This window comes from Gambusia affinis, linkage group LG20, assembly GCF_019740435.1.
Source record: "Gambusia affinis linkage group LG20, SWU_Gaff_1.0, whole genome shotgun sequence".
Lineage (NCBI taxonomy): Eukaryota > Metazoa > Chordata > Actinopteri > Cyprinodontiformes > Poeciliidae > Gambusia > Gambusia affinis.
Genome location: NC_057887.1, coordinates 23,270,328 through 23,292,570, shown reverse-complemented (window position 1 = coordinate 23,292,570; position 22,243 = coordinate 23,270,328). Strand labels below are relative to the sequence as shown.

At 40.3% G+C, this 22,243-nt stretch overlaps 2 protein-coding genes and 1 long non-coding RNA gene across 5 annotated transcripts; 2 read left to right on the top strand and 1 right to left on the bottom strand.

The window, feature by feature from the left end:
• Positions 1-49: 49 nt before the first annotated feature.
• Positions 50-7,954, top strand: luc7l (LUC7-like (S. cerevisiae)). Of its 2 annotated transcripts, XM_044101741.1 has the most exons (11): positions 248-340; positions 2,646-2,716; positions 3,897-3,991; positions 4,852-4,950; positions 5,035-5,145; positions 5,225-5,368; positions 5,461-5,637; positions 6,298-6,386; positions 6,458-6,487; positions 6,593-6,754; positions 7,128-7,954. In XM_044101741.1, the coding sequence occupies exons 4-11, from the start codon at positions 4,855-4,857 to the stop codon at positions 7,249-7,251; spliced, it is 933 nt and encodes a 310-aa protein (XP_043957676.1). In that variant the 5' UTR covers positions 248-340; positions 2,646-2,716; positions 3,897-3,991; positions 4,852-4,854; the 3' UTR covers positions 7,252-7,954. The 2 variants fall into 2 exon arrangements, with proteins under 2 accessions (XP_043957675.1, XP_043957676.1); XM_044101740.1 differs by lacking the exon at positions 2,646-2,716 and having other exon boundaries at positions 50-340.
• Positions 7,955-8,010: 56 nt separating this feature from the next.
• On the bottom strand, positions 8,011-22,168 carry LOC122822800 (epidermal growth factor receptor kinase substrate 8-like protein 1). Of its 2 annotated transcripts, XM_044101735.1 has the most exons (19): positions 22,133-22,152; positions 21,642-21,679; positions 20,895-21,053; positions 18,997-19,146; positions 18,835-18,914; positions 15,979-16,091; positions 15,839-15,891; positions 15,073-15,202; positions 14,906-14,994; positions 14,752-14,826; positions 13,928-14,076; positions 12,980-13,124; positions 12,014-12,072; positions 11,841-11,943; positions 10,971-11,096; positions 10,329-10,479; positions 9,369-9,534; positions 9,156-9,288; positions 8,011-8,237 (listed from the first exon to the last, which is right to left on the bottom strand). In XM_044101735.1, exons 2-19 carry the CDS (start codon positions 21,669-21,671, stop codon positions 8,151-8,153), a joined length of 1,998 nt encoding a protein of 665 aa, XP_043957670.1. In that variant the 5' UTR covers positions 21,672-21,679; positions 22,133-22,152; the 3' UTR covers positions 8,011-8,150. The 2 variants fall into 2 exon arrangements, with proteins under 2 accessions (XP_043957670.1, XP_043957671.1); XM_044101736.1 differs by having other exon boundaries at positions 12,014-12,069; positions 21,642-22,168.
• Positions 14,114-15,111, top strand: LOC122822803. Its single transcript, XR_006369227.1, has 3 exons — positions 14,114-14,361; positions 14,746-14,882; positions 14,990-15,111. It is a non-coding gene; the product is annotated as an uncharacterized LOC122822803 (long non-coding RNA).
• Positions 22,169-22,243: the final 75 nt, after the last annotated feature.

Below are 22,243 nucleotides of genomic sequence, written 5' to 3'. Positions count from 1 at the left end.
AGTGTGACGGGCTTTAAATAGCTGCAACCTGACAGTCTTAATTCAGGGATTAATAGTTGCCGAGGCACTGGTGTTAGAGCACTGTGATTGGTTGATCTTAGATCTGTAACGCCATTGAAGTTACCGCGTCATTTCCGTAATTTTAAACGGAAACTGATCAGTTCGCGACGTAAAGAAAATCAGTTAGCGGTGATGGTTGGAAAAAAATACGGTTCAACCTGGTAAACAAATAGAAGAGCTGGTTCAGTTGTTCGGTTGTCGACGGAGTCGCCGTAGACCATGTCCGCCCAGGCTCAGATGAGAGCGCTGCTCGACCAGCTGATGGGAACAGCGAGGGATGGTGAGTAGCTGTGGGAGCTAACGGAGCTAGCCAAGATGGAGGCTCTGCTGAGGCTGGCTTGTGTTGGCGAGTGGTGGACAGACCTGCTTGAATGGATGTACCACAGAGCGCTGCTTCTTAACACAGGAAAACTGCTTCCAGGCCTTAAAATGAGTTCTAAATTTAGCGCTTACTGTATCCATCCGCCGTGTTTACTTTAAATTGACATAAATATGTGCATTTTATCCTTCCTAGAATGTGGGCTAGGGTAGCTCCAGCTCGTCTAGTGTTTATTGTGGAGTTAGGAAGCTGCCGGCGCCATACTGCCACGCGCTGGACCATGTCCAACTAACCCACCGGATTACGCTTATAACGGAAGAATTAACTCCTAACTACTGTTCTTCATTTTGAATACATTTTAATACATTTTACATTTCTGCCCCACATTGGCTTTATATGCTAATTTGATTTAGCTTCTGTGGAATTAAATTTGCTTTCAAAGTATTAGGCAAACATACGCATTTTAATCGATGCAGTGGTTCATTAAATTGATATTTATTATATATAATTAATAACAATGACTCTGCGCTAACATCAGTTGATTACGTGTTTTAGGTGCCTCGCATAAGTATTGAAGTTTTTGACATTATGACCACAAACAACCAAATATTTCCCTGGACAAACATAAAGTAAAAAAAAAGTCTGTGGCATGTATCTTTAATATAGTGCCTTTTAGAGTAGGTTTGTTGGAACTTAATTCCCATAAATTATGTCCACATTATGTGAGCATGTTATGTTCACATACAGTCCACATGTTTGTAACTTAATCTGCGTCTAACTGCCAATGTCCTGGTTCTGGCCTGCATCTGGTAATAACTCTGGCTTGAAATGATAAAGAGTCAAATAATCATTCAATGTAAATATAAACTGCTGGTTCAAGTAATCTTTTTATGTTATAAATTGGATTTCCATAATATATTGATACTAAAAAATACCTGTGTCACTGTTTTAGTTCCATTTTTTGTCAAGTTGGAAACTGTATACATTAATTTTCCATGAATTCTAGCATCACAAAATGTTTCAGTTCTAGATTTATATTAAAACCTAAAATCAGATCTATCTGGCCTGGGAGCAAATATGGCTGCTGGGTTTGTAAAGGCTGCAGAAAACTGTAGTGGCAGCATCATGCTGCGGGGGCTTGTCCAAACCTTTTACCAAAACTGAAGCTTCAAAGGTCAGGAGAGCCACAAAAAATGTTTTATTTTTACTTTTTAATTGTTTTAGTTTTATGTAGGATAAACTAAACATCCAATATTTAAATGAAATAAATAAAAGTTTTTGTTGAAGAAACTGAATATTTAAATCACAGGGATCATAGATGATGCATAAATGGACCATTAGCTAAATTTGGGGATGATTGTTTGTCTGAGCTGTAAATGTGTCTGTTTCTTCAGCCCAGTTTATGAAATGTGTCTGATTTTACTTTGAATCACTGAATGTTTGATCTTGTCTTCAGTCTTCCTAAAGTCAAAGGAAATTTTGTGCTTAATTAACAGAGAAAATCTCTGGTTTTCACCTAAAAATGTTCTTTTCATGAAGAATTGAATTTGATGTTTGGATGGCCGACCTTGACCTGACTTGAACCTTGACTCTGGACAGGCAGTCAGGGGCCACACAAAGTCAACTCAAGGGCCACAGATGGCCCTGGGCCACACTTTGTACATCCCTGTCGTAGATCAAATTAAAACTTGTGGTTGTAAATTACAAATTTGAAAAGACTCAATACTTTTAGAGGCACTGAAAGCATTTAATCATTTATCAGCCCTGTCTCCATAACTAATGTGAAATGATCAGTCGTCCAGAATTTATTGCGATAAACGATAGTATCGTTGTTGTGAGATCATTTTCCAGTAACATAATAATACAAGATCAAATTGTGATGAACTTTTAACTCTGGAACTGGAAGACATTTTGAATATCTAAAATAAAAACAACAAATGAAATGAATTCAACAAAATTATCCTTCAAAATAAAAGACCAAAACACCAAAATAAAAGACTTTTATCATCCAGTTTTTGGTAGAAAAACGATAAATGATGCGAATAGAAGCGATTGGGTTTGTCTTAGTTAATGGATTCATTTATCAACGTTTTCAGGTTTAATTTGTTGCGTTTTTTTCTGGCCTCTGAAGCGCTGGCGGCTCCATCTGTTCAGTCAGAGCGGGTCTGTGTGGTGTGCGTGTGTGATCACATTCATTTCTGATTCTTCCCATACATGTGTTGCATACAAACTGAACAATTGTGGCCCCTTTATTTTATTCATTAAGGTTCAGTGTATCATTGCCAGCCTACATCAATCTGCAAGGGAGTTGCAGAAAAGCCTCATGTTCATCGAGCCGTGAGTCACACATGATTTTTAAAGCTGTTATGATCAATATCCAAACAATTTCTCTGCCTTTCGGAGTTTATTGTAGCTTTTTATTTAAATAATCGTATAATTCCTCAGTGGCACATCAGTTACATTCAGCTAACACGTCTAGTTGCGTTGTTTCCATACGAGCCGACTGGCTGCAACGCCTTTACACGGCAGATTAGAGATTAGCAATCCACTCATTTACAATCTGACTTGTGTATGACTCCCAACTTCTTACTGCAGGTTTGGGCCAGAAATCTGTTCCCATTTAAACTTTTCTGCAGCGGGTTTAAAATTCTGCAGCTGAGGTGTTGAAGATGCAGAAGGGTACAGTATGTGGTGCAGATCGCAGTGTGTATAACCGCATTTCTTTCCCTTGGATTCTTTTTTGAAGTGTTTTATTGTTATGAAAGGCTTGGCTGGAGATTTTTATCAAAGTGATTTTTTTTTTTGTGCATTAGTTCATTTTTTTCTGTCCAGGAACATATTAAAAACATAATTTATGCTTTTAGTTAGAAGTAAATGTCATTTTGCTGCCACCAGCTGGAGACGCACCGATCCACGTTTTCACTTTCAGTGTTGATGTCTGAGGTTTAGTTCTGATCCGATGCAGAAAAACTGCTGGATTTATTGAAACACACATAAACATACTGAATTGGAAATGTATTTACTAACTCTGCTGTTAAACATGGAAAAACAAAACGACTTTAATTTGTTCAGTCGGTTAGGATTCAAACAGCCAAAAGAAAGAAATCAGACAAAAACCAAATATTTAATATAAACGGCAGCAAACTGTCAGAAAGTTTATCAGTTCTTAATATAATGTAAAGTGAGTAGAAATACACTGAATAGATTGGGCCCATTGCCACTGATATTTTTCCAATATCGGCACTGATACAGATATTGATACTGGGTCGGAGTGTGTCTGCTTCCAGCAGCATTGTGGGCTTTTAACATGATTTATTGATTCTTTGGGAAGGTAAGAACCAGACATACAGCAGTAAGATCTACATGTTTAACATCTATGTTTACTATGGTTAACACAGAAACAGATATGAGTCCAGTTCCCTTAAAGGGAAGGTTTGTACCTGTGACAGCTGCAGCTAACGTTAGCGTAGCCTAACGCTTCCTCCTCCTCTTCCTCACTCTTCTTCTCTTGTTTCAGGCGACGAGACGCGGCAGAGAGTCAAGTTCACCGACGAGCGAGTCTGCAAGAGTCACCTGCTCAACTGCTGCCCGCATGACATCCTGTCTGGAACGGTGGGTCACACCCCAACATATGCCGGTAACCACGGCAACTGTTACTGGGCGACCGACTGGCCCAGACTTTATCACTATAAACGATAATATTGTTTTAATGGCATAATGATGAGAACAGATTGTCAGGCTTTAAATTCTGATGAATATTTAACTCTGGATCTGGAAAACATTTTAAATAAACAAACAAAATGAATTATGAAGTTTCTCTAAATAAGATCTTTTTAGTAGTAGCAGGTTGTTGCTAGGCAACCAGAGAGTTGGTGAGTCAGTTTTTCCACCAACCTAGCTTAGCTAGCAGTGAGAGGTTGAGCAGCTAGCTACTATAAACACTATTAAATTTTACAAAGCTTCAACTAAAATTACTGCTTAGCTTAGCATACACACATCGATGGCGCGTGAGCGTTTTGGTGAAACTCAAAAACAATTCGGTACGCTGCGCTTTGGTGGGAGCAATAAAAGACTTTACAGAATATTTAGCGAAGCTGCAGAGCAGATCATTTGGCTTGAGGATTTTTAGTCACCGGCTGCATTTTCATTCAACATTTAATTCATAATTAGACTTTTTAAAACTAAATTAGCTTATTGGAAACATGAGAATTTCGAGTTGGGTTTGTTTGTATCAAAATTAGTCTATTTTGCAAAAACTGCAATGGAAATGCTCTTTTTTTTTTTGCATCACACAAGTCATGTGATCATAAACAAGATGTTACCACTGCCAGAAACCACAAAGAAGACAGGAAGTAGTTTGAGGATGATGACACAGCATGTTTTTTTTTATTAAAACCTTTTTGTACATATTCAGATGCATAAAGGAGTTTATTTGAGTTTGATTGTGTTCAATAATTTCTGTTGTTTTGCAGCGTATGGATCTGGGCGAATGCACAAAGATCCACGACCTGGCGCTGCGAGCCGACTACGAAATTGCCTCCAAGGAGAGAGATCTGTTCTTCGAGCTTGATGTAAGTAACGACCTTCAGAAAATGATGATTGGTTATTGCTAATCAGCCTTAATGATCAGATAAATGTTTGTTTCCCCCCTGAAGGCCGTGGATCACCTGGAGACGTTCATCGCCGACTGCGACCGGCGGACAGAGTTAGCAAAGAAACGGCTGGCTGAGACGCAGGAGGAGATCAGTGCAGAAGTGGCTGCAAAGGTGGAGCTTTGCTCACGTGTGTGTGTGTGTGTGTGTGTTAGCTGTGCAGCTAAACCCATCATGCATTGCTGCGTTTCAGGCTGAGAAGGTCCATGAGCTGAACGAGGAGATCGGGAAGCTGCTGGCGAAGGCGGAGCAGCTCGGCGCTGAGGGCAACGTGGACGAAGCCCAGAAGGTTCTGCAGGAGGTGGAGAAGGTCCGCACCAGGAAAAAGGATGCCGAGGTGAGTCAGGAGAGCCGCCAGGAACAGGAAGTGCTTCCTCTTCGTAAAGGTAACACCGCGGGTTTTCTTTTCCCCTCGTCTTCGTCTGGCAGGAGGAATACAGAAACTCCATGCCGGCCTCCAGCTTCCAGCAACAGAAACTCCGCGTCTGTGAGGTTTGCTCCGCCTACTTGGGTCTCCATGACAACGACCGCCGCCTGGCTGACCATTTTGGTGGGAAGCTTCACCTGGGCTTCATCCAGATCAGAGAGAAACTGGACCAACTCAAGGTACGTCCAGAACTTCCCCTTAAAAACTGTTTTTAAAGGTGACCTGATGTGCAAAATTCACATTTCACACGTTTTTCTAATTGGATTTAAGTTTCTACTGGTTCTAAACAAACACACAAACATAAGCAATTAAAAAAAACACCCAGGTGTTTTTTGCAATAAGTTCATTTTCTTTTAGTGTCGGGAAAATGAAGTGTTTCAAAACCTTTTTGAACGTAACGTCACAAATCAGCAGCCACTCCCTGTTACCTAGCAACTTGAGGAAAGTTCCAGCATGTTTGGTCAGCTGGTTTCTCTGCCGTATCCATTTCTGCTTTTCAACAATATGTGGTTGTATTATTGCACGTCTATTCTGCTGCCATTTTCATGTGAGAGTAAATGTTGAGTTGGCCAGTTGCAGATTATTTGGATTTAAAGGGACAATACGCCCTAAAACGGCTCATTCTGAAAGGAAATCTAATTATTTAAGAATAGTTTTGTTCAAAAAGTGTTCTGCAGAGAGATCCTGACCTGTAGGTGGAAGCATACTGGATCACCTTTAATGTGTTATTTTAAGTAATATTGACTAAACTTGCAGTGAATATAAAGAATTAAGGAACCAGATTAGAAGTGTTGCTTCAAATAGAGTTTCTTTCTCTTTTAAATATTTTTTTTTATCAGAAAACGGTGGTTGAGAAGCAGGAGAAAAGGAACCAGGAGCGCCTAAAGAGAAGAGAGGAGAGAGAAAAAGAGGAACGGATGAAGAAGAGGTAAGAATGGAAACGTTGAGCCTGCGGTTGTTGTGGTGCAGCGTGTTAACGTGACCCTGTTTGATTCCCAGGACTCGGTCCCGCAGCAGAGAGCATAGAAGGTGAGCTTACTGGATGTTGAGGAGTTTTTATTTCATGAAAAGCTTTAGGGTGAGTTCTGGATTTGAAGCGCTTCGTTGTGTTTGTTTACTGTTTTTTTTCTTCAGGTCCCGTTCACGTGACCGCAGACGGAGGCGCTCACGCTCCTCGTCCCGGGACCGGCGCCGCTCGCGCTCACGCTCCAGGGACAGGAAGCGGCGGCACCGCAGCAGATCCCGCTCCCGCAGCCGAGGGCATCGCCACAGCCACGAGCAGAGCTCCAGACACAAGTAGGACGCAGGGGGGCGCCGGCCAATGGGGCGCTGGGGGGGGGGGGGGGGCGGGGGGGGGGGCGCTTCACTAGATCCATGGCTTTTTTCTATCGTTTCTTTTGTCTTTCTCTCATCTCACTTTCTGCCTGTCTTTATCTTTCTATCTTGCTTCCTTTGTCTTCGTATTCTTTTCCTATTTCTGTATTTCTTTTTTGTCTTTGTTTTGCTTTTTCTGTCCTGTTTTCTTTGTGTTTTTGTGCTTTTCTTTCTTTCTTTGTCTTGTTCAGAAAGAAATAAATAATGACTGCAGATGTAAACGTTTCTTTCTGCTGTTGTGATTTTATCACTTACCTGTCAGCTGATCGACCGTCTGATTGGCCGTTTCTTTCAGGTCGTCCAGGGACCGCGAGCGTTCGTCTCCAGACCGCTCCCGGGACCGAGACAAGCGGGACAGCTTGAACGGCCGGTCGGACTCCCGCCGGGGGGAGGAGCGGGACGCCGGCGGGGATTTCTGAAGACCAAACGACGGCGACTCGTTGCCTCCCGTCTCTCCACTCTGTCTGTTTTTATTAAACGTAGTCGTTGCCTTCCTGCGTCTCATCGTCTCCATATTTGGTCATGCAGTCACCTCCAGCTAAACCATGACATGACTTCTGTTTCATCAGACCAGATGGCTGCAAACGTATTAAATTAGTCAAAAAATCATAAAATGCAACTGATTTTACTCTTTTTTTCTTTTTTTCTGATGTTTTTGATAAAGGTCTGTAAATATGTTAGTCTGGAAGGCCCGCCCTGTTTTGTCCCTCGGAGGCTTCCTTCCTGCTGTCGTGGTCACATGCTTTTCTTGAATGTCTCCCAGTTTAAAAACATTTCTAATTTTGACCCAAACAGATTTTAAATTGTAGTCTTGCTGAATCTCCACTTAAAAAAAAAAAAAAAACATGAAAAAATCTTTTATTTTCTGATTCTGGAACTAAAAAAATAAAAGTAGTGAGTTCGACCCGGTTCTGTTCAGTTCTGGTGACGAGTTTCCTGTTAGTTTCACCTTGTCTCTTTAATTTAACATCTACTGTTGGCACGGAAACGATCCGCCCGCCATGGATCCTTACGGCCCGTTTAGTGTAGAGAGCAGATTGAATGGATGCTTTGCTCCCCTGATTTGTTCAGTTTGGCTGAAATCTTTTCTTTAAAGTCACAATAAAAAAAACTTTTATTGTCGTCTCGTTTTTGTTTCATTTGGATTTTCAGCTAAATGAGTGAAACCAAGACAAGAAGGAGCTTAAATATTTATTTTGCACAGCAGAGAAAACGTCTTCATCCACAGAAACCGCCGGATGCTTTAAATGAGCAGAACCAACGTCACGTTATCCGCCTGAGTCGGATCAGAACCAGCTGAGCGTCTTCACGTTGCAGCTCACAGCGTGCTGCTCTCCAGCTTCAGATCCACTTTCTGCTTCTGCTTCTCCATGACGGCCTCCAGCTCCGTGGCCCGCTTGGCGTCCTGCACACCCAAAACAACCAGGTTACAGGCGGTTTGGACCCGGTCAGCGGTACCGGCGGGACAAAAAACCCTTCAGAATCATCCACCAACAATCCTAAAGGTTTACATTCTTTTTTTTATCTAAAAACAGATTTCTGTTTTTTCCCAAGATAAAAATTTGTAAACTTGAAAGTGGTGAAAAAAGTCTGAATTTGGAAACTTTCTTATTCCAGACAAGCAATAAGGGGCCGTTTGTAAAATTAGTCAAAATTTAACAACAAAGTATTTATATTATTCATATTTTCACCATGAATGAAGATTAAAACTAAATGTTTAACTTTAAAGTAAATATTTTAATTAGTGGGCTAAACATTTACCGTGTAGCTAAATATTAGCTTCAAACTAAATTGTTAGCAAGCTAACATTTGGCTTGGAGTTACTTAAATTGTGGACTAAACATTCAGAATGCTAACTAAGCATTCAGTTAGCTACATATTAGTTTGGAGCTAACGGCCTAGCTTGCTAACTAATATTTAGCTTTAAGCTAACTGGAACGTGGGAATTTCAGAAGTCTTAATTTTTTCCCTTTTGCAAGAAGTCTGTTTTTCTTGAAAATGTTTGACTTTCCAGGGTTTTCTAGAAAATTTCTGACATTAACCTCGTTAATTTTTATTTTTTTTTGAAGGAAATTACGTATTAAGCACGTAGGACCATCACACTACCCAGTACTGATATTCCCAACGATATTCCCATTTTAGAATAATGGGAATATCGAGGTCAGAGAAGGACGTCGGTCATGTGACCGAGGTTTTTATTACGTGTCTCGGTATTGTCCGACGTGTTTGATGGTTTTAATGTTTGATGCTTTAATGTTTTCGGTGTTGAAGAAAACCTCGTTCAATGAAGGGCAGAGAAATGAATTTTGAAGAGCGGCTTCACCTCCAGCAGGGATTTCTGCACAGTGAGCTGGCTGTAGACCCGGACTCCTTCATCCGGCAGCACGGCGCGCAGTTCCTCCTTATTCAGCGAGAAAAGCTGCGCTCCCGTCAGCACGCTGAGGCACTGGACCGTCCTGACACACACACACACACACACACAGGTGAGACCCGCAGGTTGCCTGAGCAGCCTGGGAACCAGGCGGCGGTCACTCACGGGTCGCTGAAGCCCTTCCCCCGCAGCCACTCGGCCACCTCCTCCGGGGGGGAGTGGTAGTCCAGCGGCACGGCGGTGTCTGCGGACCGGTGGATGACCAGCGGTTTGCTCAGGCTGGCCTTCCCGTTGGTCAGCCTCTGCAGCAGCTCATCGTTCACCAGCATCACTTCATGTTCACACACAAATAATCAATAAACCGGCCTGAACGCATCGCTTCCCATCACAAGACAGAAGAAATCATGGAAAACAGCGACGGAGAATAAAAAGGAAAACGTTTTTATGACAAGAGGGAAAGTAATTTCACAAAATGGAAAATATAATTTATTAATTTGTTAATCCCTTTTTCATATAAAAACAACACATTTAAATAGAAAGTCTGTGATGGCGTGGCAGAAACACAGGAAATTTACACCAAAATATTTTTGTTTAAAAGGTTTAAAAGTTGCTATAAAAAATGAGAGTTTTTAGAGAAATTTTTGAAACAAAAACGTGAACATTTGAGTTCAAAAAGTCGAAAATGTACTAGAAAAAGTTTAAAAGTTTGTAGAAATTTTCTAGAAAATTTTTTTTAATTACTGATTTCTGATGGTCAAAAATTTTCTTGAAAAAATTCTGAAATCTTTCCATTAAAAATAAGTCAAAATGTTTCGACTTTTTTAGCTTTTTTTCCCAGAAAACCTCTTCGATTAATCTCGAAGTTTCTCTCTTTTTTGGCAGAAATGTACTCCTCTTTTTTCGTTCTAACACGTCGTAGATATTTTATATTCCAGGATTAAAATACTTTAGTCGTTTTGATTTCTGGTTTCTAAGAGGAAATTGAAGCATTAAACACGCAAAGATCATTTGTTTCCACTTTGAATATCGTCATTTCTGGACCAAATCCTCCTCAGCACCGGAGCCCCTCAGGGAAACCTACTGAATAATTCAGAATCACAGCCGATGGAACAAAGAGATTCTCACCTCTATCGGTCTCGTCTGCCACCGGCCCTTGTTGGCTGTAGGTGGGCGACCCGCGGGGCCGCTGCGGGGAGTGGGACGGGGTGAGCTTCAGGGTCGGCGGGCTCGGCGGGACCGGACTGGCCGACTTCATGAGCGGAGCCGGCGGAGGAAGCTGCAGCGACGGGGAGGTAAACAATGCTGCAGCTTGCTGTGCAGGTGTGTGTGTGTTCCAGGTTTTTATATCCTTATGGGAACCTATTTCTGTCTACAATGTGGGGTTATGGGGACCATACTCCACAAGGAGTAGTGGGGACATTTTCTTGGTGTTTTTGGGTTAGTGGTTTAATTCTGGAATGGTTGGGTTTAGAATTAGGATTATGGTAAGGGCTAGGCTGCAGAAATTAATGGAAGTCAATATGAAGTCCCCATAAGTGATGAAAACAAGACTGTGTGTGTCTCTGTGTGTGTGTGTGTGTGTGTCTGTGTGTGTGTGTGTGTGTGTGTCTGTGTCTCTGTGTGTGTGTGTGTGTGTGTGTGTCTGTGTCTCTGTGTGTGTGTGTGGGTGTGTCTGTGTCTCTGTGTGTGTGTGTGTGTGTGTGTGTCTGTGTGTGTGTGTGTGTGTGTGTGTGTGTGTGTGTGTGTGTGTGTGTGTGTGTGTCTTACGCTGGGGGGCCTGCTGCTTGTAGGACTCTCTATATGTTCTACTGGTTCCAGGACGGTGAAGGGGACGAAGCCCGACTGGCCGAACCGATTACGACATTTCCACCAGCGCTTGGACGACTCGAGCACCTGGTTAAAGACGGAAATGATCAGGAAAAACCGGTAAAACACGTCATAAAAATTAGAAGTACAGGAAAGGGAAATCATATGCATTGTTAACAGAAGTGAGCCAACAACGATGATAGATGCTAATAAGCTAGCTAGCTAGCTAGACAGTTATTTAACTATTGTTTAATTTAAAATGTAAAACATATATTTATGTTTTCAGAGATTAGTTTTTTGGAGTAATCTCAGAAATGTCCAGTTTTTTTCTAAACTATTGCAGATGGTAATGTAATATTGCAGTTTCATAAGTCGAAAATCTGCTAGCTACAGAGCTAGAACTAGGTTTTTAACTAGCTCTAGCTAATATACATATATACGTGTATTCACACATTAATCAAGAAAATGCCTTGATTATATAAAAAGTTTGGCACTTTATGAAAAGTAACAGTTTGTTTATGGCCGTGGCATTATTAGGCCACCACTGTCATATTGAAACTAATTTTAAAAAGAGAAAAACTGCTTATTGTTTGTTTAGAATGAACTATGGAAGCACGTTGGTGCCAATATATTGTCATTTTTTTAACATATCAGTATCAGTCCCATAAACAAAACTGGGCAACTGATATTTATTTTTATCTGTTTGTGTTTTTTCCAAAGGTGTTGGCAGTGAAATATGTATAGTGTTGGTAAAAGACTTAACTTTGGATTTTTTAAAAAGAACACAAAAAATGTATTGATCAGAAATGATTTGGGTTTCTGTAGGCTGACCTCCAGCGTCTCCCCGTGCTGCACCGACAGCTCGCTGTTGTTCCTGGCGATGAAGTCGTAGCTGCACATGTAGAGCCGCTCGGCTTCGGCCGGCAGTTTGTCCCTGAAAGCAGCACAAGCAGCCATGAGGTTCCCTGCAGCCAGAGAGCCGCCTGCTGCTGGACAGGACTTACTCTTTGCTGTAGATTCTGATTTCTGGGGGAGCTGGATGCTGCACCTGCTGCTGCAGCTGCTGCAGGTAAACAGGAAGTGATGTCATCATGAGTTAAAACATTCATCTCAGTCTGTTTCAGTGGGTTTGAAATTACAAAACACAAAGTCAAATTAAAATAAAACATTGCTTTCTTCATTTCTGTCTCCTATTAAAAGATGAAGAAGGATTTTCTGCATTCATATTTAGCACCTCGTTTACTTTGATACCTTAAATAAAATCTGGTTCTACTGATAACCTTCAGACGCCACGTCATTAGTAAATAAAGTCCAGCTGTTTGTGATTTCATCCGAGTCCGACTGATGTTTAGCTTCAATTTAAATATCTAGTTTGTTAAAAACTAAATACTTAGTTAAAAATAACAACATACCTAGATTAGCACTAGATGTTTAGCTTGATACCTAATTATTTATTTTGGAGTTAAATACTTGCTAACTGCTATTTAACAACTTACTTAACTTGGTAACTAAATACTTAAAAAAGCAACAACATAGTTAGCTTGGTGCTAAATATTTAGCATGCTAACTGCTAAGTTACAGATTATTTAGTTTACTAACTAAATATTTAATTTGCAGTTAAATGTTTAACTTTCTAACTGCTATTTAACAAACTACCGTATTTAGTTTGGTAATGAAACATTTACTTTAAAAAATAACATATTTAGTTTGGTGCTAAATATTTAGCTTGAGATTTAGTTATTGCATTAATGAGCCACCATTATATCACTCAAAACAACAATATTCTAATTTATCGTGATAACTTCTGGGATGATTAAAGGTCCAGAAACGTTGGTTCTGGTGTCAGTTCTGGTGGTTTGACATTTGACCCCTCAGAGTCAGAGGAGCGTTAAGGTGCAGCTGATTCGCCGCTGCCGTCTCCTGACCTCGGTGAACCCAGGTGAGCTGAGCCGGGCTCAGGTATTCCGTACCTCCTGTTTTACTCGGTGGGCCTCGTGTTTGTGCTGTGACTCGACCGGATCCTCCCAAACCTGCCCGTCCGCCCGCACCGCTTCCGGCTTCCAGCCGCTCAGGAACACTGGGTTGTACGGAGCGACAGGTCCTCTGAGCTGAGCGCTGGGAGGGAACACTGCGTTACTGACTGCTGTCGTCACCTGAGCTCAGGTGTGCTCAAAACCCAGGTGTGTTCAGTTTTAACCTGCTGGTTCTGCTTTTGGTTTCAGGAACTATAAACAGAAACAGCTGGAATAGCAGCAAGTTTAAAAAAACAATGCAACAATTTTACAGCATTAATTTGGGTTATTTAACCTGCAAGAAGACATAATATTATCATATTTTATTAATTCACTTATAAATGCCACAGTTTGGAACAAAATATTTCATTAGCAAATATTTAACTGGCTGAAATAAATATTTAGATAGCAAGCAAACAAAATATTAAGCTCTGAGCTAAATAATTCTAGAAATATTTAACTTTAAATATTTATAGAAATATTTAAAGTTAATAATTTAGCTCTAAATATATAAGTATGAATATTTCTAATATTAATTGTAAATATTAATATTTATCTATCTTGGAGCTAACTAAATATTTAGTTTACAAACCCAATATTTAGCGAGATACATTTGGAAAACATTTATTTAGCAAGTTGAATATTTAGTCTACTGACTTAATATTTAGCTTAGACACTAAAATCTTAAATATTTAAATATTAACTAACTAGTTAGCTCCAAGCTAAACACTTAGCTCTCAGCTATCTAAATATGTAGTTTTTATAATCAAATATGTTGCTAGCTATATCACTAAATATTAAAATTGGAGCTAAATATTTAGCTTGCTAACAAATATTTACTTTCAGGCTTTCTGTCTTAGAGTATTAATAGTTTGAGGCTGGACTGATTGATCCGTTGCCACTGACCGATGGAGCGTCCAGTTGGGCCCCAGAGCCGTCCAGAGCGCCGCCTCGTCCTCGCTCAGCGTGTCCCGCAGCAGGGACACGGCCGAGCTGGTCATGGCCGGGCTGGACACCGACGCCCCGAACGTCGGACCGCCCGTCGTTTTCACCATCTGAGGAAAAGAACCAACCAGGACGAAACTAAACTGTTATTAAACATCCAACAGCCAATCAGAGGAGAATTAAACTTCAGCCAATCAGAGGCAGACCCTGCCTGAAAACAGGAAGTAGAAAAACTCAACAGGTCTAGATTATTTCTGAGCTTCCAAGTGGAACCGGATCGGTTCAGGAACCGGACCAGAACCCGGCTGCTTCCTCTGGGAACTGTAAACAGTAAAGCTGCTGGTTTCCAGTAAAGCTGCTGGTTTCCAGTATTTAGAGATGAAACATGTTTCCAGGTGTTTTTCCACCTGCAGCTGAATTCAGCCGCTCTTCTTCTCTGGTTCCTTAAAGAACGACCTGAAGAACTTTGGACTTGATAAACTCTAAACATTTTCCATTTATCACATTTAGCAGTTTTATGCTGCTTGTCTTTTTGTCCAGTTTCTTATTTAAATAATATATCATTTTAATAATTTTTCATTATTTAAATGTTGATTTAAATAATCATCTTCAGTAATATTACAGTTTTGAGAATTGAGGAGAAATTTTCCTTTATTTTTCTGATTTAATCTTTCAGATTTCCTTTAAAAACATTTTTGTCTCCACGTTTCTTTGGAAACATGGAGGCGTTTTTTTCTCCTGTCTTCATGTGTTTCCTGTTTCCTGTCTTTGTGCTCCAGACCTACCATGTCCAGAGGTTTGAAGACGTGGTGCACCAGCTCCTCAGACGACGGACTGGCGATGGTGGATTTCAGCCGAGCCTGGAGGGAAAACCACAGCCGGTCGTTACATCTGGAGGCTCGGCAGCCGATAAACGGTGAGTCCAGTGAAAACACGAACCAGCAGGCAGAGACTGTATTTAAACTTCTGGAAGATGTCGATGAACTCGTCCTCTGACGGCGGCCGGGCTTTTTCTGCCAACAGATCATCTGGAGGCCAGTGAACAAACCAGTTATTCCCTCTGTGAGGGGAAGCTTTTAATATGAAAAGAATCAGGCGGCGTTTACCTTCAGCCGTCTGCTTCTTGCTTTTCTTCTTCTTCTTCTTCCTCTGGGTCAGGAGGACGGAGGCGTCGGCCGTCTGCTGCAGCTTCCCCATGAACGACTCGATGTCGTCGAAGCAGTGGTTCAGGATGGTCTGAGGGACGGAGGCACAGCTGTGTTTACTCTGTTTGGGAACAAACACTGCACTGCAAAAACACAAAGTCTTACCAAGTATTTTGGTCGAGTTTATTTCAAATAAGACAAAACAAACTTCCAGAACAGTTTGTTTTAGGTAAATAAGTCCTTAATACTTCTGAAAAACTAAACGTCCCAATGGAAGATTATTTCTCTCATAGGAAAATGTCTTGTTATAAGTAGAGCTAATAGTTTCTAAGTAAATATTTAACATGTAAATATTTTGTATTGAACTGTGACATGACTTGATCAAAATGCAACTTTATAACAAGATTTTATTCATCTTTGACTGTTGGTGCAATTTATTTACAGATTTTTTGTATTTCAAGTCAATAATTCTTTAATATTGATGAAAAGATTTTAGCTCCAGATTATTATAATTATATAATTTGGAAAAATGATTTGTTTTGAGTGGAACTAAAACTTTTTCAAATATTAAGGAATTATTGACTTTAACCAAGCTCCTCCATCTTGTTGAAAAGTTACTATAAGTTAGTTTCGTCTAATTTTCAGTATAAAACCATATTTGCTTGAGAATCTAGTAAATCCTTGGTTTTGTGTTTTTGCAGTGTAGAAGTGAGGAACTGAAACGTACCACTTCTCTCTCGGCGCGCAGGAAGGAGACGTCCGGCCCGTTTGGTCCGTTTGCTGTGGAATCGGTTCAGTTATGATCCTTTTAATCGGGTTTGGGTTCACCGCTGACCCACAGACTGACGACGGCGTTTTGTTTCTTACCTCTCAGTCCAGGGTAGGGCGGCGGGTTGACCGGCGGCGGGGTGGGCGCGAACGGGAACGGCGGGTTCGGGATGTCGTACAGCTCGTACATCTTCTCTTTGCTCTCAGGAATCCTGCCGGAGACGAGAGGCACCTTTTAAATCCTCGGCTTCAGGAGCCGTTTGTGGGCGGCTGCCCAGGGCGGCCTGCGCTGTAGGGCGGCACGTTCTCCAGAATTTAGTTTGTAAACTAAACATTTATATTCCTAACTGGGTATTTAGTTTGGAACTAAATATTTAGATTGCTAACAAAATATTTTGTTTAACTAAAATTTTTGCTTACTAATAAAATATTTAGTTTATATTTTAAATATTAGCTTGCTAACAAAATATTCAGTTTTGAGAAATAAATATTTAGCTTGCTACGACAATGTTTAATTTGTAAACATAAACATCACTATTAGTGAGATATTAATTTATTACATTTATTTATTAAATTTTTACTAATATTTTATGTTTGTTTATTTACTTTTAACTCCATGTTTATAGTATTATAGTTACTTTCACATTGTTTCAAATAAAATAATAGATCAAATCAAACCTATGAAGGTACATGAAGATGTAAATGATGCATGTCGGCCCCGGGCACCAACCGGCTAGGACCGCCCCTGCTGGGCTCCATCCAGGGGTTAAAGGTCAAAGTTGCTGTTTGTTGTGTAAACGCCCTTCGGCAAGGGCTGAAGAGTCAAATACGAAGTCAAAAACATGCAACACAAATTCTCCTCTCCGAATATTTAAATCAGGGGGGTCCAAAGTGCGGGTCGGGGGCCGTTTACGGCCCTCAGAATGACTCCTGGCGGCCCTTCATCACAGTTCCTGCAGCTGATGCAGATATAAAACAATGTTGTGGTGAAGTTTTGACTGAAATCAGGTAAAGTAAAGCAAAATATTCATCCAGGTTTCTGCTTTGAATTTAATTAATCTGAATGGTAAAAAGAAAATCGCTGACCTCAGCGTTTTAGTTTAAGAAACTCATCAAAATTTGACCATATTCTGTTCTGGTTGCTAAAAGGATAAAACAAAGTTCAGAAGACAATTTTAAATGTAGGATATGGTTTACTTCTTTTTTGTTTTCTTGTTTTAAATTTATGATTTACAGAAATCCACATAATTATCCTGGATTTAGTGTTTCATTTATTGTTTAACTAGCTGGTCAAAATAAAACAGTTCTTGGCCTAAAAAGTTTGAACTCCCTGATTTAAATGCAAAACCTTTTAATCTTGTAACCAGAATTACTGCTAAAAATAAAAATAAAAATAAAAAATAAAAAGAAATAAAAAAAGAAGTTTGAAGTTAACTTTTAAATCTCACATTTTAAAAATCCTACCTGATAATTCCCTCTGTTTCTGGGTGAATTTGATAGAAAGTGGGTTTCTGTCCGTCTTACCGTGTTCAGTTTGTCCTTGGAGCTTCAGTGAAAGAGAAACCAGAGAGAGCAGCAGATCCTGTCAGCAAACCGTTTGTGTCTCACTGGCCTCGCTCTCACTGTCACACCTTCTTAAGTTATGCACAAACCGGTAAAACGGGTCTCACTGTTTACACTGTCCTGCTGCGTTTCTGCCGCCCTGCCGGCCTTTTCAGCCCCACGGCTTCAAAATGACACAACATCAAAACCGACTGAGAGGAAAAACCTCAACCTGGACGTCTGTTAGAAACACACACACAAACAAATAACCCAAAAACCAAGAGTAAAAAGGTTTTTGGAGAAAAGTTTGCTCAACTACTGAGTAACTGATCAATTATCAATATTTAATATCTAAAATTATCATCAGACAAATCAAAATACAAAGTTAAGTGGAAATGTTGGTATTTTAAGGCTAAAAATGACAATAATTCATATAAGTAACAAACTGCAGGTGAGTTAAAAGTTTTTCATTCAGTGGGGAGAAAAATGCAGAAATTTAACTCAAGTAAGAGTAGAAAATAATAAAGTGTCATAAAAATACTTTTTGCTCCAAAATTCACTGAAGAAAATGTAACTAGTTATAATTTAATCCGTCGTTATTGTTTTAGCTAATATTGAATGTTTCACTCATAATGAGACATTTTCCCACATTATAATTGAAATAATCTGCCAGTGGAATAATTATTAAAAATAAATCAATATTAAGGAATTATTGAGGTAAAACAAACTGAAAAGTTTCTTTTAATTCAGTTTTTAATCTTTAACCAAAAATTCAAACAAGTTGAAAGAAATTCATTTGGAGACTTTTTTTATTTTGACTGATTTTGTTATTTTCTTTTAATATTGTTGTTCTATATTTTATTTTATGTGATTATGTTATTTATATAAATAATTTAGATTTTGGTCTTTAAAATACCAAAATTTCCAGAAAAGTTTAGTTTTAATTTGTCTAATGATGTAATTATTAAATATGTATCAGAAAGTATTTGATACCAAATCCATTTTTATTTTTTAGTACTGAACTCATTTCTGGTTTTGATATTTATTCTACACTGAAAAAACAAACAGGTGATCCAACTTTAAAAAAACAAGTTAATTTTTTATTAGTAATTAAATGAAGTAAATCTGTGAAATTATCATATTAAAGAAATGGAAATAAATTAAATTTGACAAACTTATTTTTATTACATGTAACAAATTAACCCGGATTTTTAGCTCCATTCTTTTTTTTCAGTGTATAAACTAAATCAAAATATTTGGTAACAGTTTTTGTTTCTGCAGTTTTGTGTTAATTTGAGAGTTTATCTCCATGTCGACAGAAGAGGTGAAATCAAAACCTCGATTAGATCTTTGGGAGTTTTTATGACATCAGATTAGATGTTTTCCAGGATTTTCTCTCCATATATTTCGTACCTTTCGGCGTCTGGAGCCATCTTGCTGTCGCTGGAGACTTTGGAAACGGCGCCTTTAATGTCTTCACAGATCAGCTCTGCCTGTGGGAACAACCAGTGTCAGCGAGGGAAGCCGAGCAGAGCCGGCCGCCGCCGCCGCCGCCGCCGCCGCCGCCGCTCCTACCTGCATCGGCTCGCAGTTGAAGAAGTGAATGTCCGGCTTCTTCTGGTCGGATCGCTGGCAGATCAGCAGCAGCAGCGAGGGGAAGTGCCTCTCTATGGCGACGGTGTCGCACCTGTAGATGTCTCGGAACGAGTAACGCTCCAGTTCGTCCTGCATGAAAACACTCTTCAGTTTGAGTCCACAAACTTTTGCATATGCGAGTTAAACAGCTGCTTAAGGCCTCCACACCACCAGGGGGCTCCCATGAGCAACGACATACCATTGAATAATGCAAACTAAATGCTGTTAGTCAGGGAAAAACTATCTCTATATATTTTTCTATTTGGTACACAAATAATAGATTAATCTTCTGCTGCTGATCCCGTTGGCGATAAAATTGAGCAAATTAAAATGACAAAAATAAAGCAGCTGTTGATGAAATGTAAGGTATGAAACTTGTTAACTTATTTACTGTAAATTTAGTGTACGTCTGTTCCACATAGAGTAACTGAGAAATGATGACGCATCTGATGCTGACATCTTGGTTTGAGGGCCCCAGTGAAAATCGTTTTTGGCCCCAGAAAGGTTTTGGCCGGCCCTGCTTGGAGAATTAGGAAACATTTGGAATGAAACATTTCCATCCATTTGGCTGATGATTTGTTGTAAAGTTGAAGAACTAGTATTTAGTCCTTCTGCTTCCTCATTTTTTCCAAACTATAACGCTTTCTGTGAAACCAGCCCACAGCATGATGCCACCACCACTTTGCTGCACAGTTAGTGAAGGGATTTATGCCTGAAAGCCAAACAAACAAATCTGAGTCAGATGATCGAAACTCTGATATAATTGTATGTTCCAGCAGGACGGTGGTCCAAACATCTAAACTGCTTTAATAAAAATAATGGAATTCATGAACTTTGCTAAAAGTTGGCTTTTCGCCACTAACTGAGACATTTAAACAAACTGATTAACTAACTTTGACAAGTGGGGCGTGCTGTGGTGGCGTAGGGAACAGCGCAACCCACATATGAAGGCCTTTAGTCCTGGACGCGGCCGTCGCGGGTTCGATTCCTGGACCCGGCCGACATTTGCCGCATGTCTTCCCCCCTTTCCTGTCTGCCTAGTGTCACATAAGGGACACTAGAGCCACAAAAAGACCCCCTGGTGGGGGAAAAAAACCAACTAATTTTGACAGGTTCTCTGGTTTTCAATGAGCGGCTCTGTTTCACCTCCCACACATTTCATTCAATGAAACTGAACAGTTTGTGGCGTTTAACGCTTAAATCTCACACTCAGCTGCTGAATTCATGTCTGACACGGATCCACTCTGATCATCTTGTTCCCCACATATGGAACACCAAAAGAGCCAAAACAATGAGCAAAATTTCATGTGTCTTTCACACACTGAAGTTGTATGTAAATAAAACAAAAAAACAGCCAATCACAGACAGATAGTTTTCATTCAGCCGTTAAAACGCCTGGGTGGACTTAGCACCGCCTTCGAGGTGTAGCTCCTCCCCTTCTCAGCTCCTCCAGACTAGCCAGCAACAGTTAGCAAACAGCTGCTGAGCTCATTATAGGAGCTGCTGCTCATAGTGACCCTTAATGGGTTAATAGTGGAGCCATGTTGGGAATGACTTCCTGGAGGCGGAGCTTCAGAAAGAGGAGGAGTTTTAAAGAGACAGAGGAACAATTACAGTTAAATCAGGAAGTTCAATTTCTTTTGAGTCATATTTAATATTTATAGGATTTTTATATCAACTGAAGGAAACTTGTGCTATAAAATGGCTCCATGTGAATGGAAAACATGGCACTGCTCCTTTAGTGGAAACATCATAATTCTGAAACTGTGTTTTCGACGTCGGCAGAATATGGACAAAGATTTGTGCAGGTTTGAAACGGACATGCGGCTCAGCCTCACCTGACTGCTGGCGTCTCGGAAACGAAGCGAGTTGCTCCCGATGTCCAGCAGCATCTTCTGGCTCCACAGTTTGTTGTTGTCGGCCAGGAAGGAGAGGCGGGCCTGCGCCTCCTCCACGCCCTGGACGTTCCCGTCCTGCAGCGAGAACGTCAGCAGGTGCTGCAAAAATAAAACACAGGAAAATCAGAAATTCATTTCTCTTCATTTCTTCCAGCAGAGTTTAGTTTTACTCAGTTACATTAACTTGAGTAACCTCCTTTTTGGAAAAATGGACTTTTAGAAATATTTTTACCTCGCTGTACTTTTTACTTTTACTTGAGTCATTTTATTCTGAAGTATTTCTGCTCCTACTTGAGTAAACTTTCTGGGTCCAAATGGAAAACAAACATGTTTTAACCTCCAGACTCACCTGCAGTTTCTGTTACAGTTTCATGAGTTTTATTTTGAAAGAAACTGATTTGGAAACATTTTCTTTTGCCTAATTTTGTTATTTTTTGTTACTTATATGAATTATTGACCTTTTCATCCTTAAAATACCAAATTTCCACTTACCTTCATATTTTGGTCTGTGGGATGATGTCATTTTTAAACATTAAATGATGGATAATGTTTTACCAGATACTGTTTTACTCTTGAGTATTTTCTTGGCTACTTTATACTTTTACTTGAAGTTGATCAACTCTTAGTGATCAGTTTTTTGTGCCCAGGTTTGTATGGAAGATCACTCTCTACGCTGATGATACTCACGTTTACCAGATGTTTCATGACTCGCGTCATCTTCTGGCCTGGAGGAAAGACAGGAAATGAATCTCAGAGCTTTGAACAGATTTGGATGTTTTATCTAAACCTGATGTTGTATCTCTGAACAGCCGGCTTCATTCAAATCAACCTCCGATTGTTTTCCGCCTGCCAGCCGATCCGTCTCCGCCTGTGAGCCGCCCAACCAGTCCGGCCAGCGAGGAATCTCACCGTTTCTCACCGTTTCTGCTGCTGCCGCTCACACGGAGCAAACACTCTGTTCCTCTAACACTTTCTGACTCCATCAGAGGAATTAAACTAGAGATACTCTGGAAATGTCAGTAAATCCAGTTTAGTCAGTCAGTAAACTTTGACATTCCAGGTTGGAAACATAAGAATGACCCAGTTTGTCAGTTCTTCCAGCTCTCCTTCATGATCTGTTCTTGTTAAATCGGTAACAATTGGACAGTTTTCTGAACAGCTGTGATGAATGAACTCACCTGGAGCGGCTGCGGTTCTTGTGCTGACGGGTTTGCAGTCCGCCGGCGCCTCCGCGTCAACGCAAAGGTGTGTCCCATCCCGCCCAAACAGCCGAACCCAGGAGATGAAAA

What these genes read in the sequence shown, in the direction of transcription:
- luc7l (XM_044101740.1), top strand. Translation starts at nt 280, where the DNA reads ATGTCCGCCCAGGCTCAGATGAGAGCGCTGCTCGACCAGCTGATGGGA. An exon ending in GATGGGAACAGCGAGGGATG is followed by an intron (nt 341 to 3,896) that starts GTGAGTAGCTGT and finishes CTCTTGTTTCAG; the next exon opens with GCGACGAGACGCGGCAGAGA. An exon ending in AGAAACTGGACCAACTCAAG is followed by an intron (nt 5,638 to 6,297) that starts GTACGTCCAGAA and finishes TTTTTTTATCAG; the next exon opens with AAAACGGTGGTTGAGAAGCA.
- LOC122822800 (XM_044101735.1), bottom strand. Translation starts at nt 21,671, where the DNA reads ATGACGCGAGTCATGAAACATCTGGTAAAC. An exon ending in TCATGAAACATCTGGTAAAC is followed by an intron (nt 21,054 to 21,641) that starts GTGAGTATCATC and finishes TTATTTTTGCAG; the next exon opens with CACCTGCTGACGTTCTCGCT. An exon ending in CAAGCAGCAGGCCCCCCAGC is followed by an intron (nt 10,480 to 10,970) that starts GTAAGACACACA and finishes CCGTCGCTGCAG; the next exon opens with CTTCCTCCGCCGGCTCCGCT.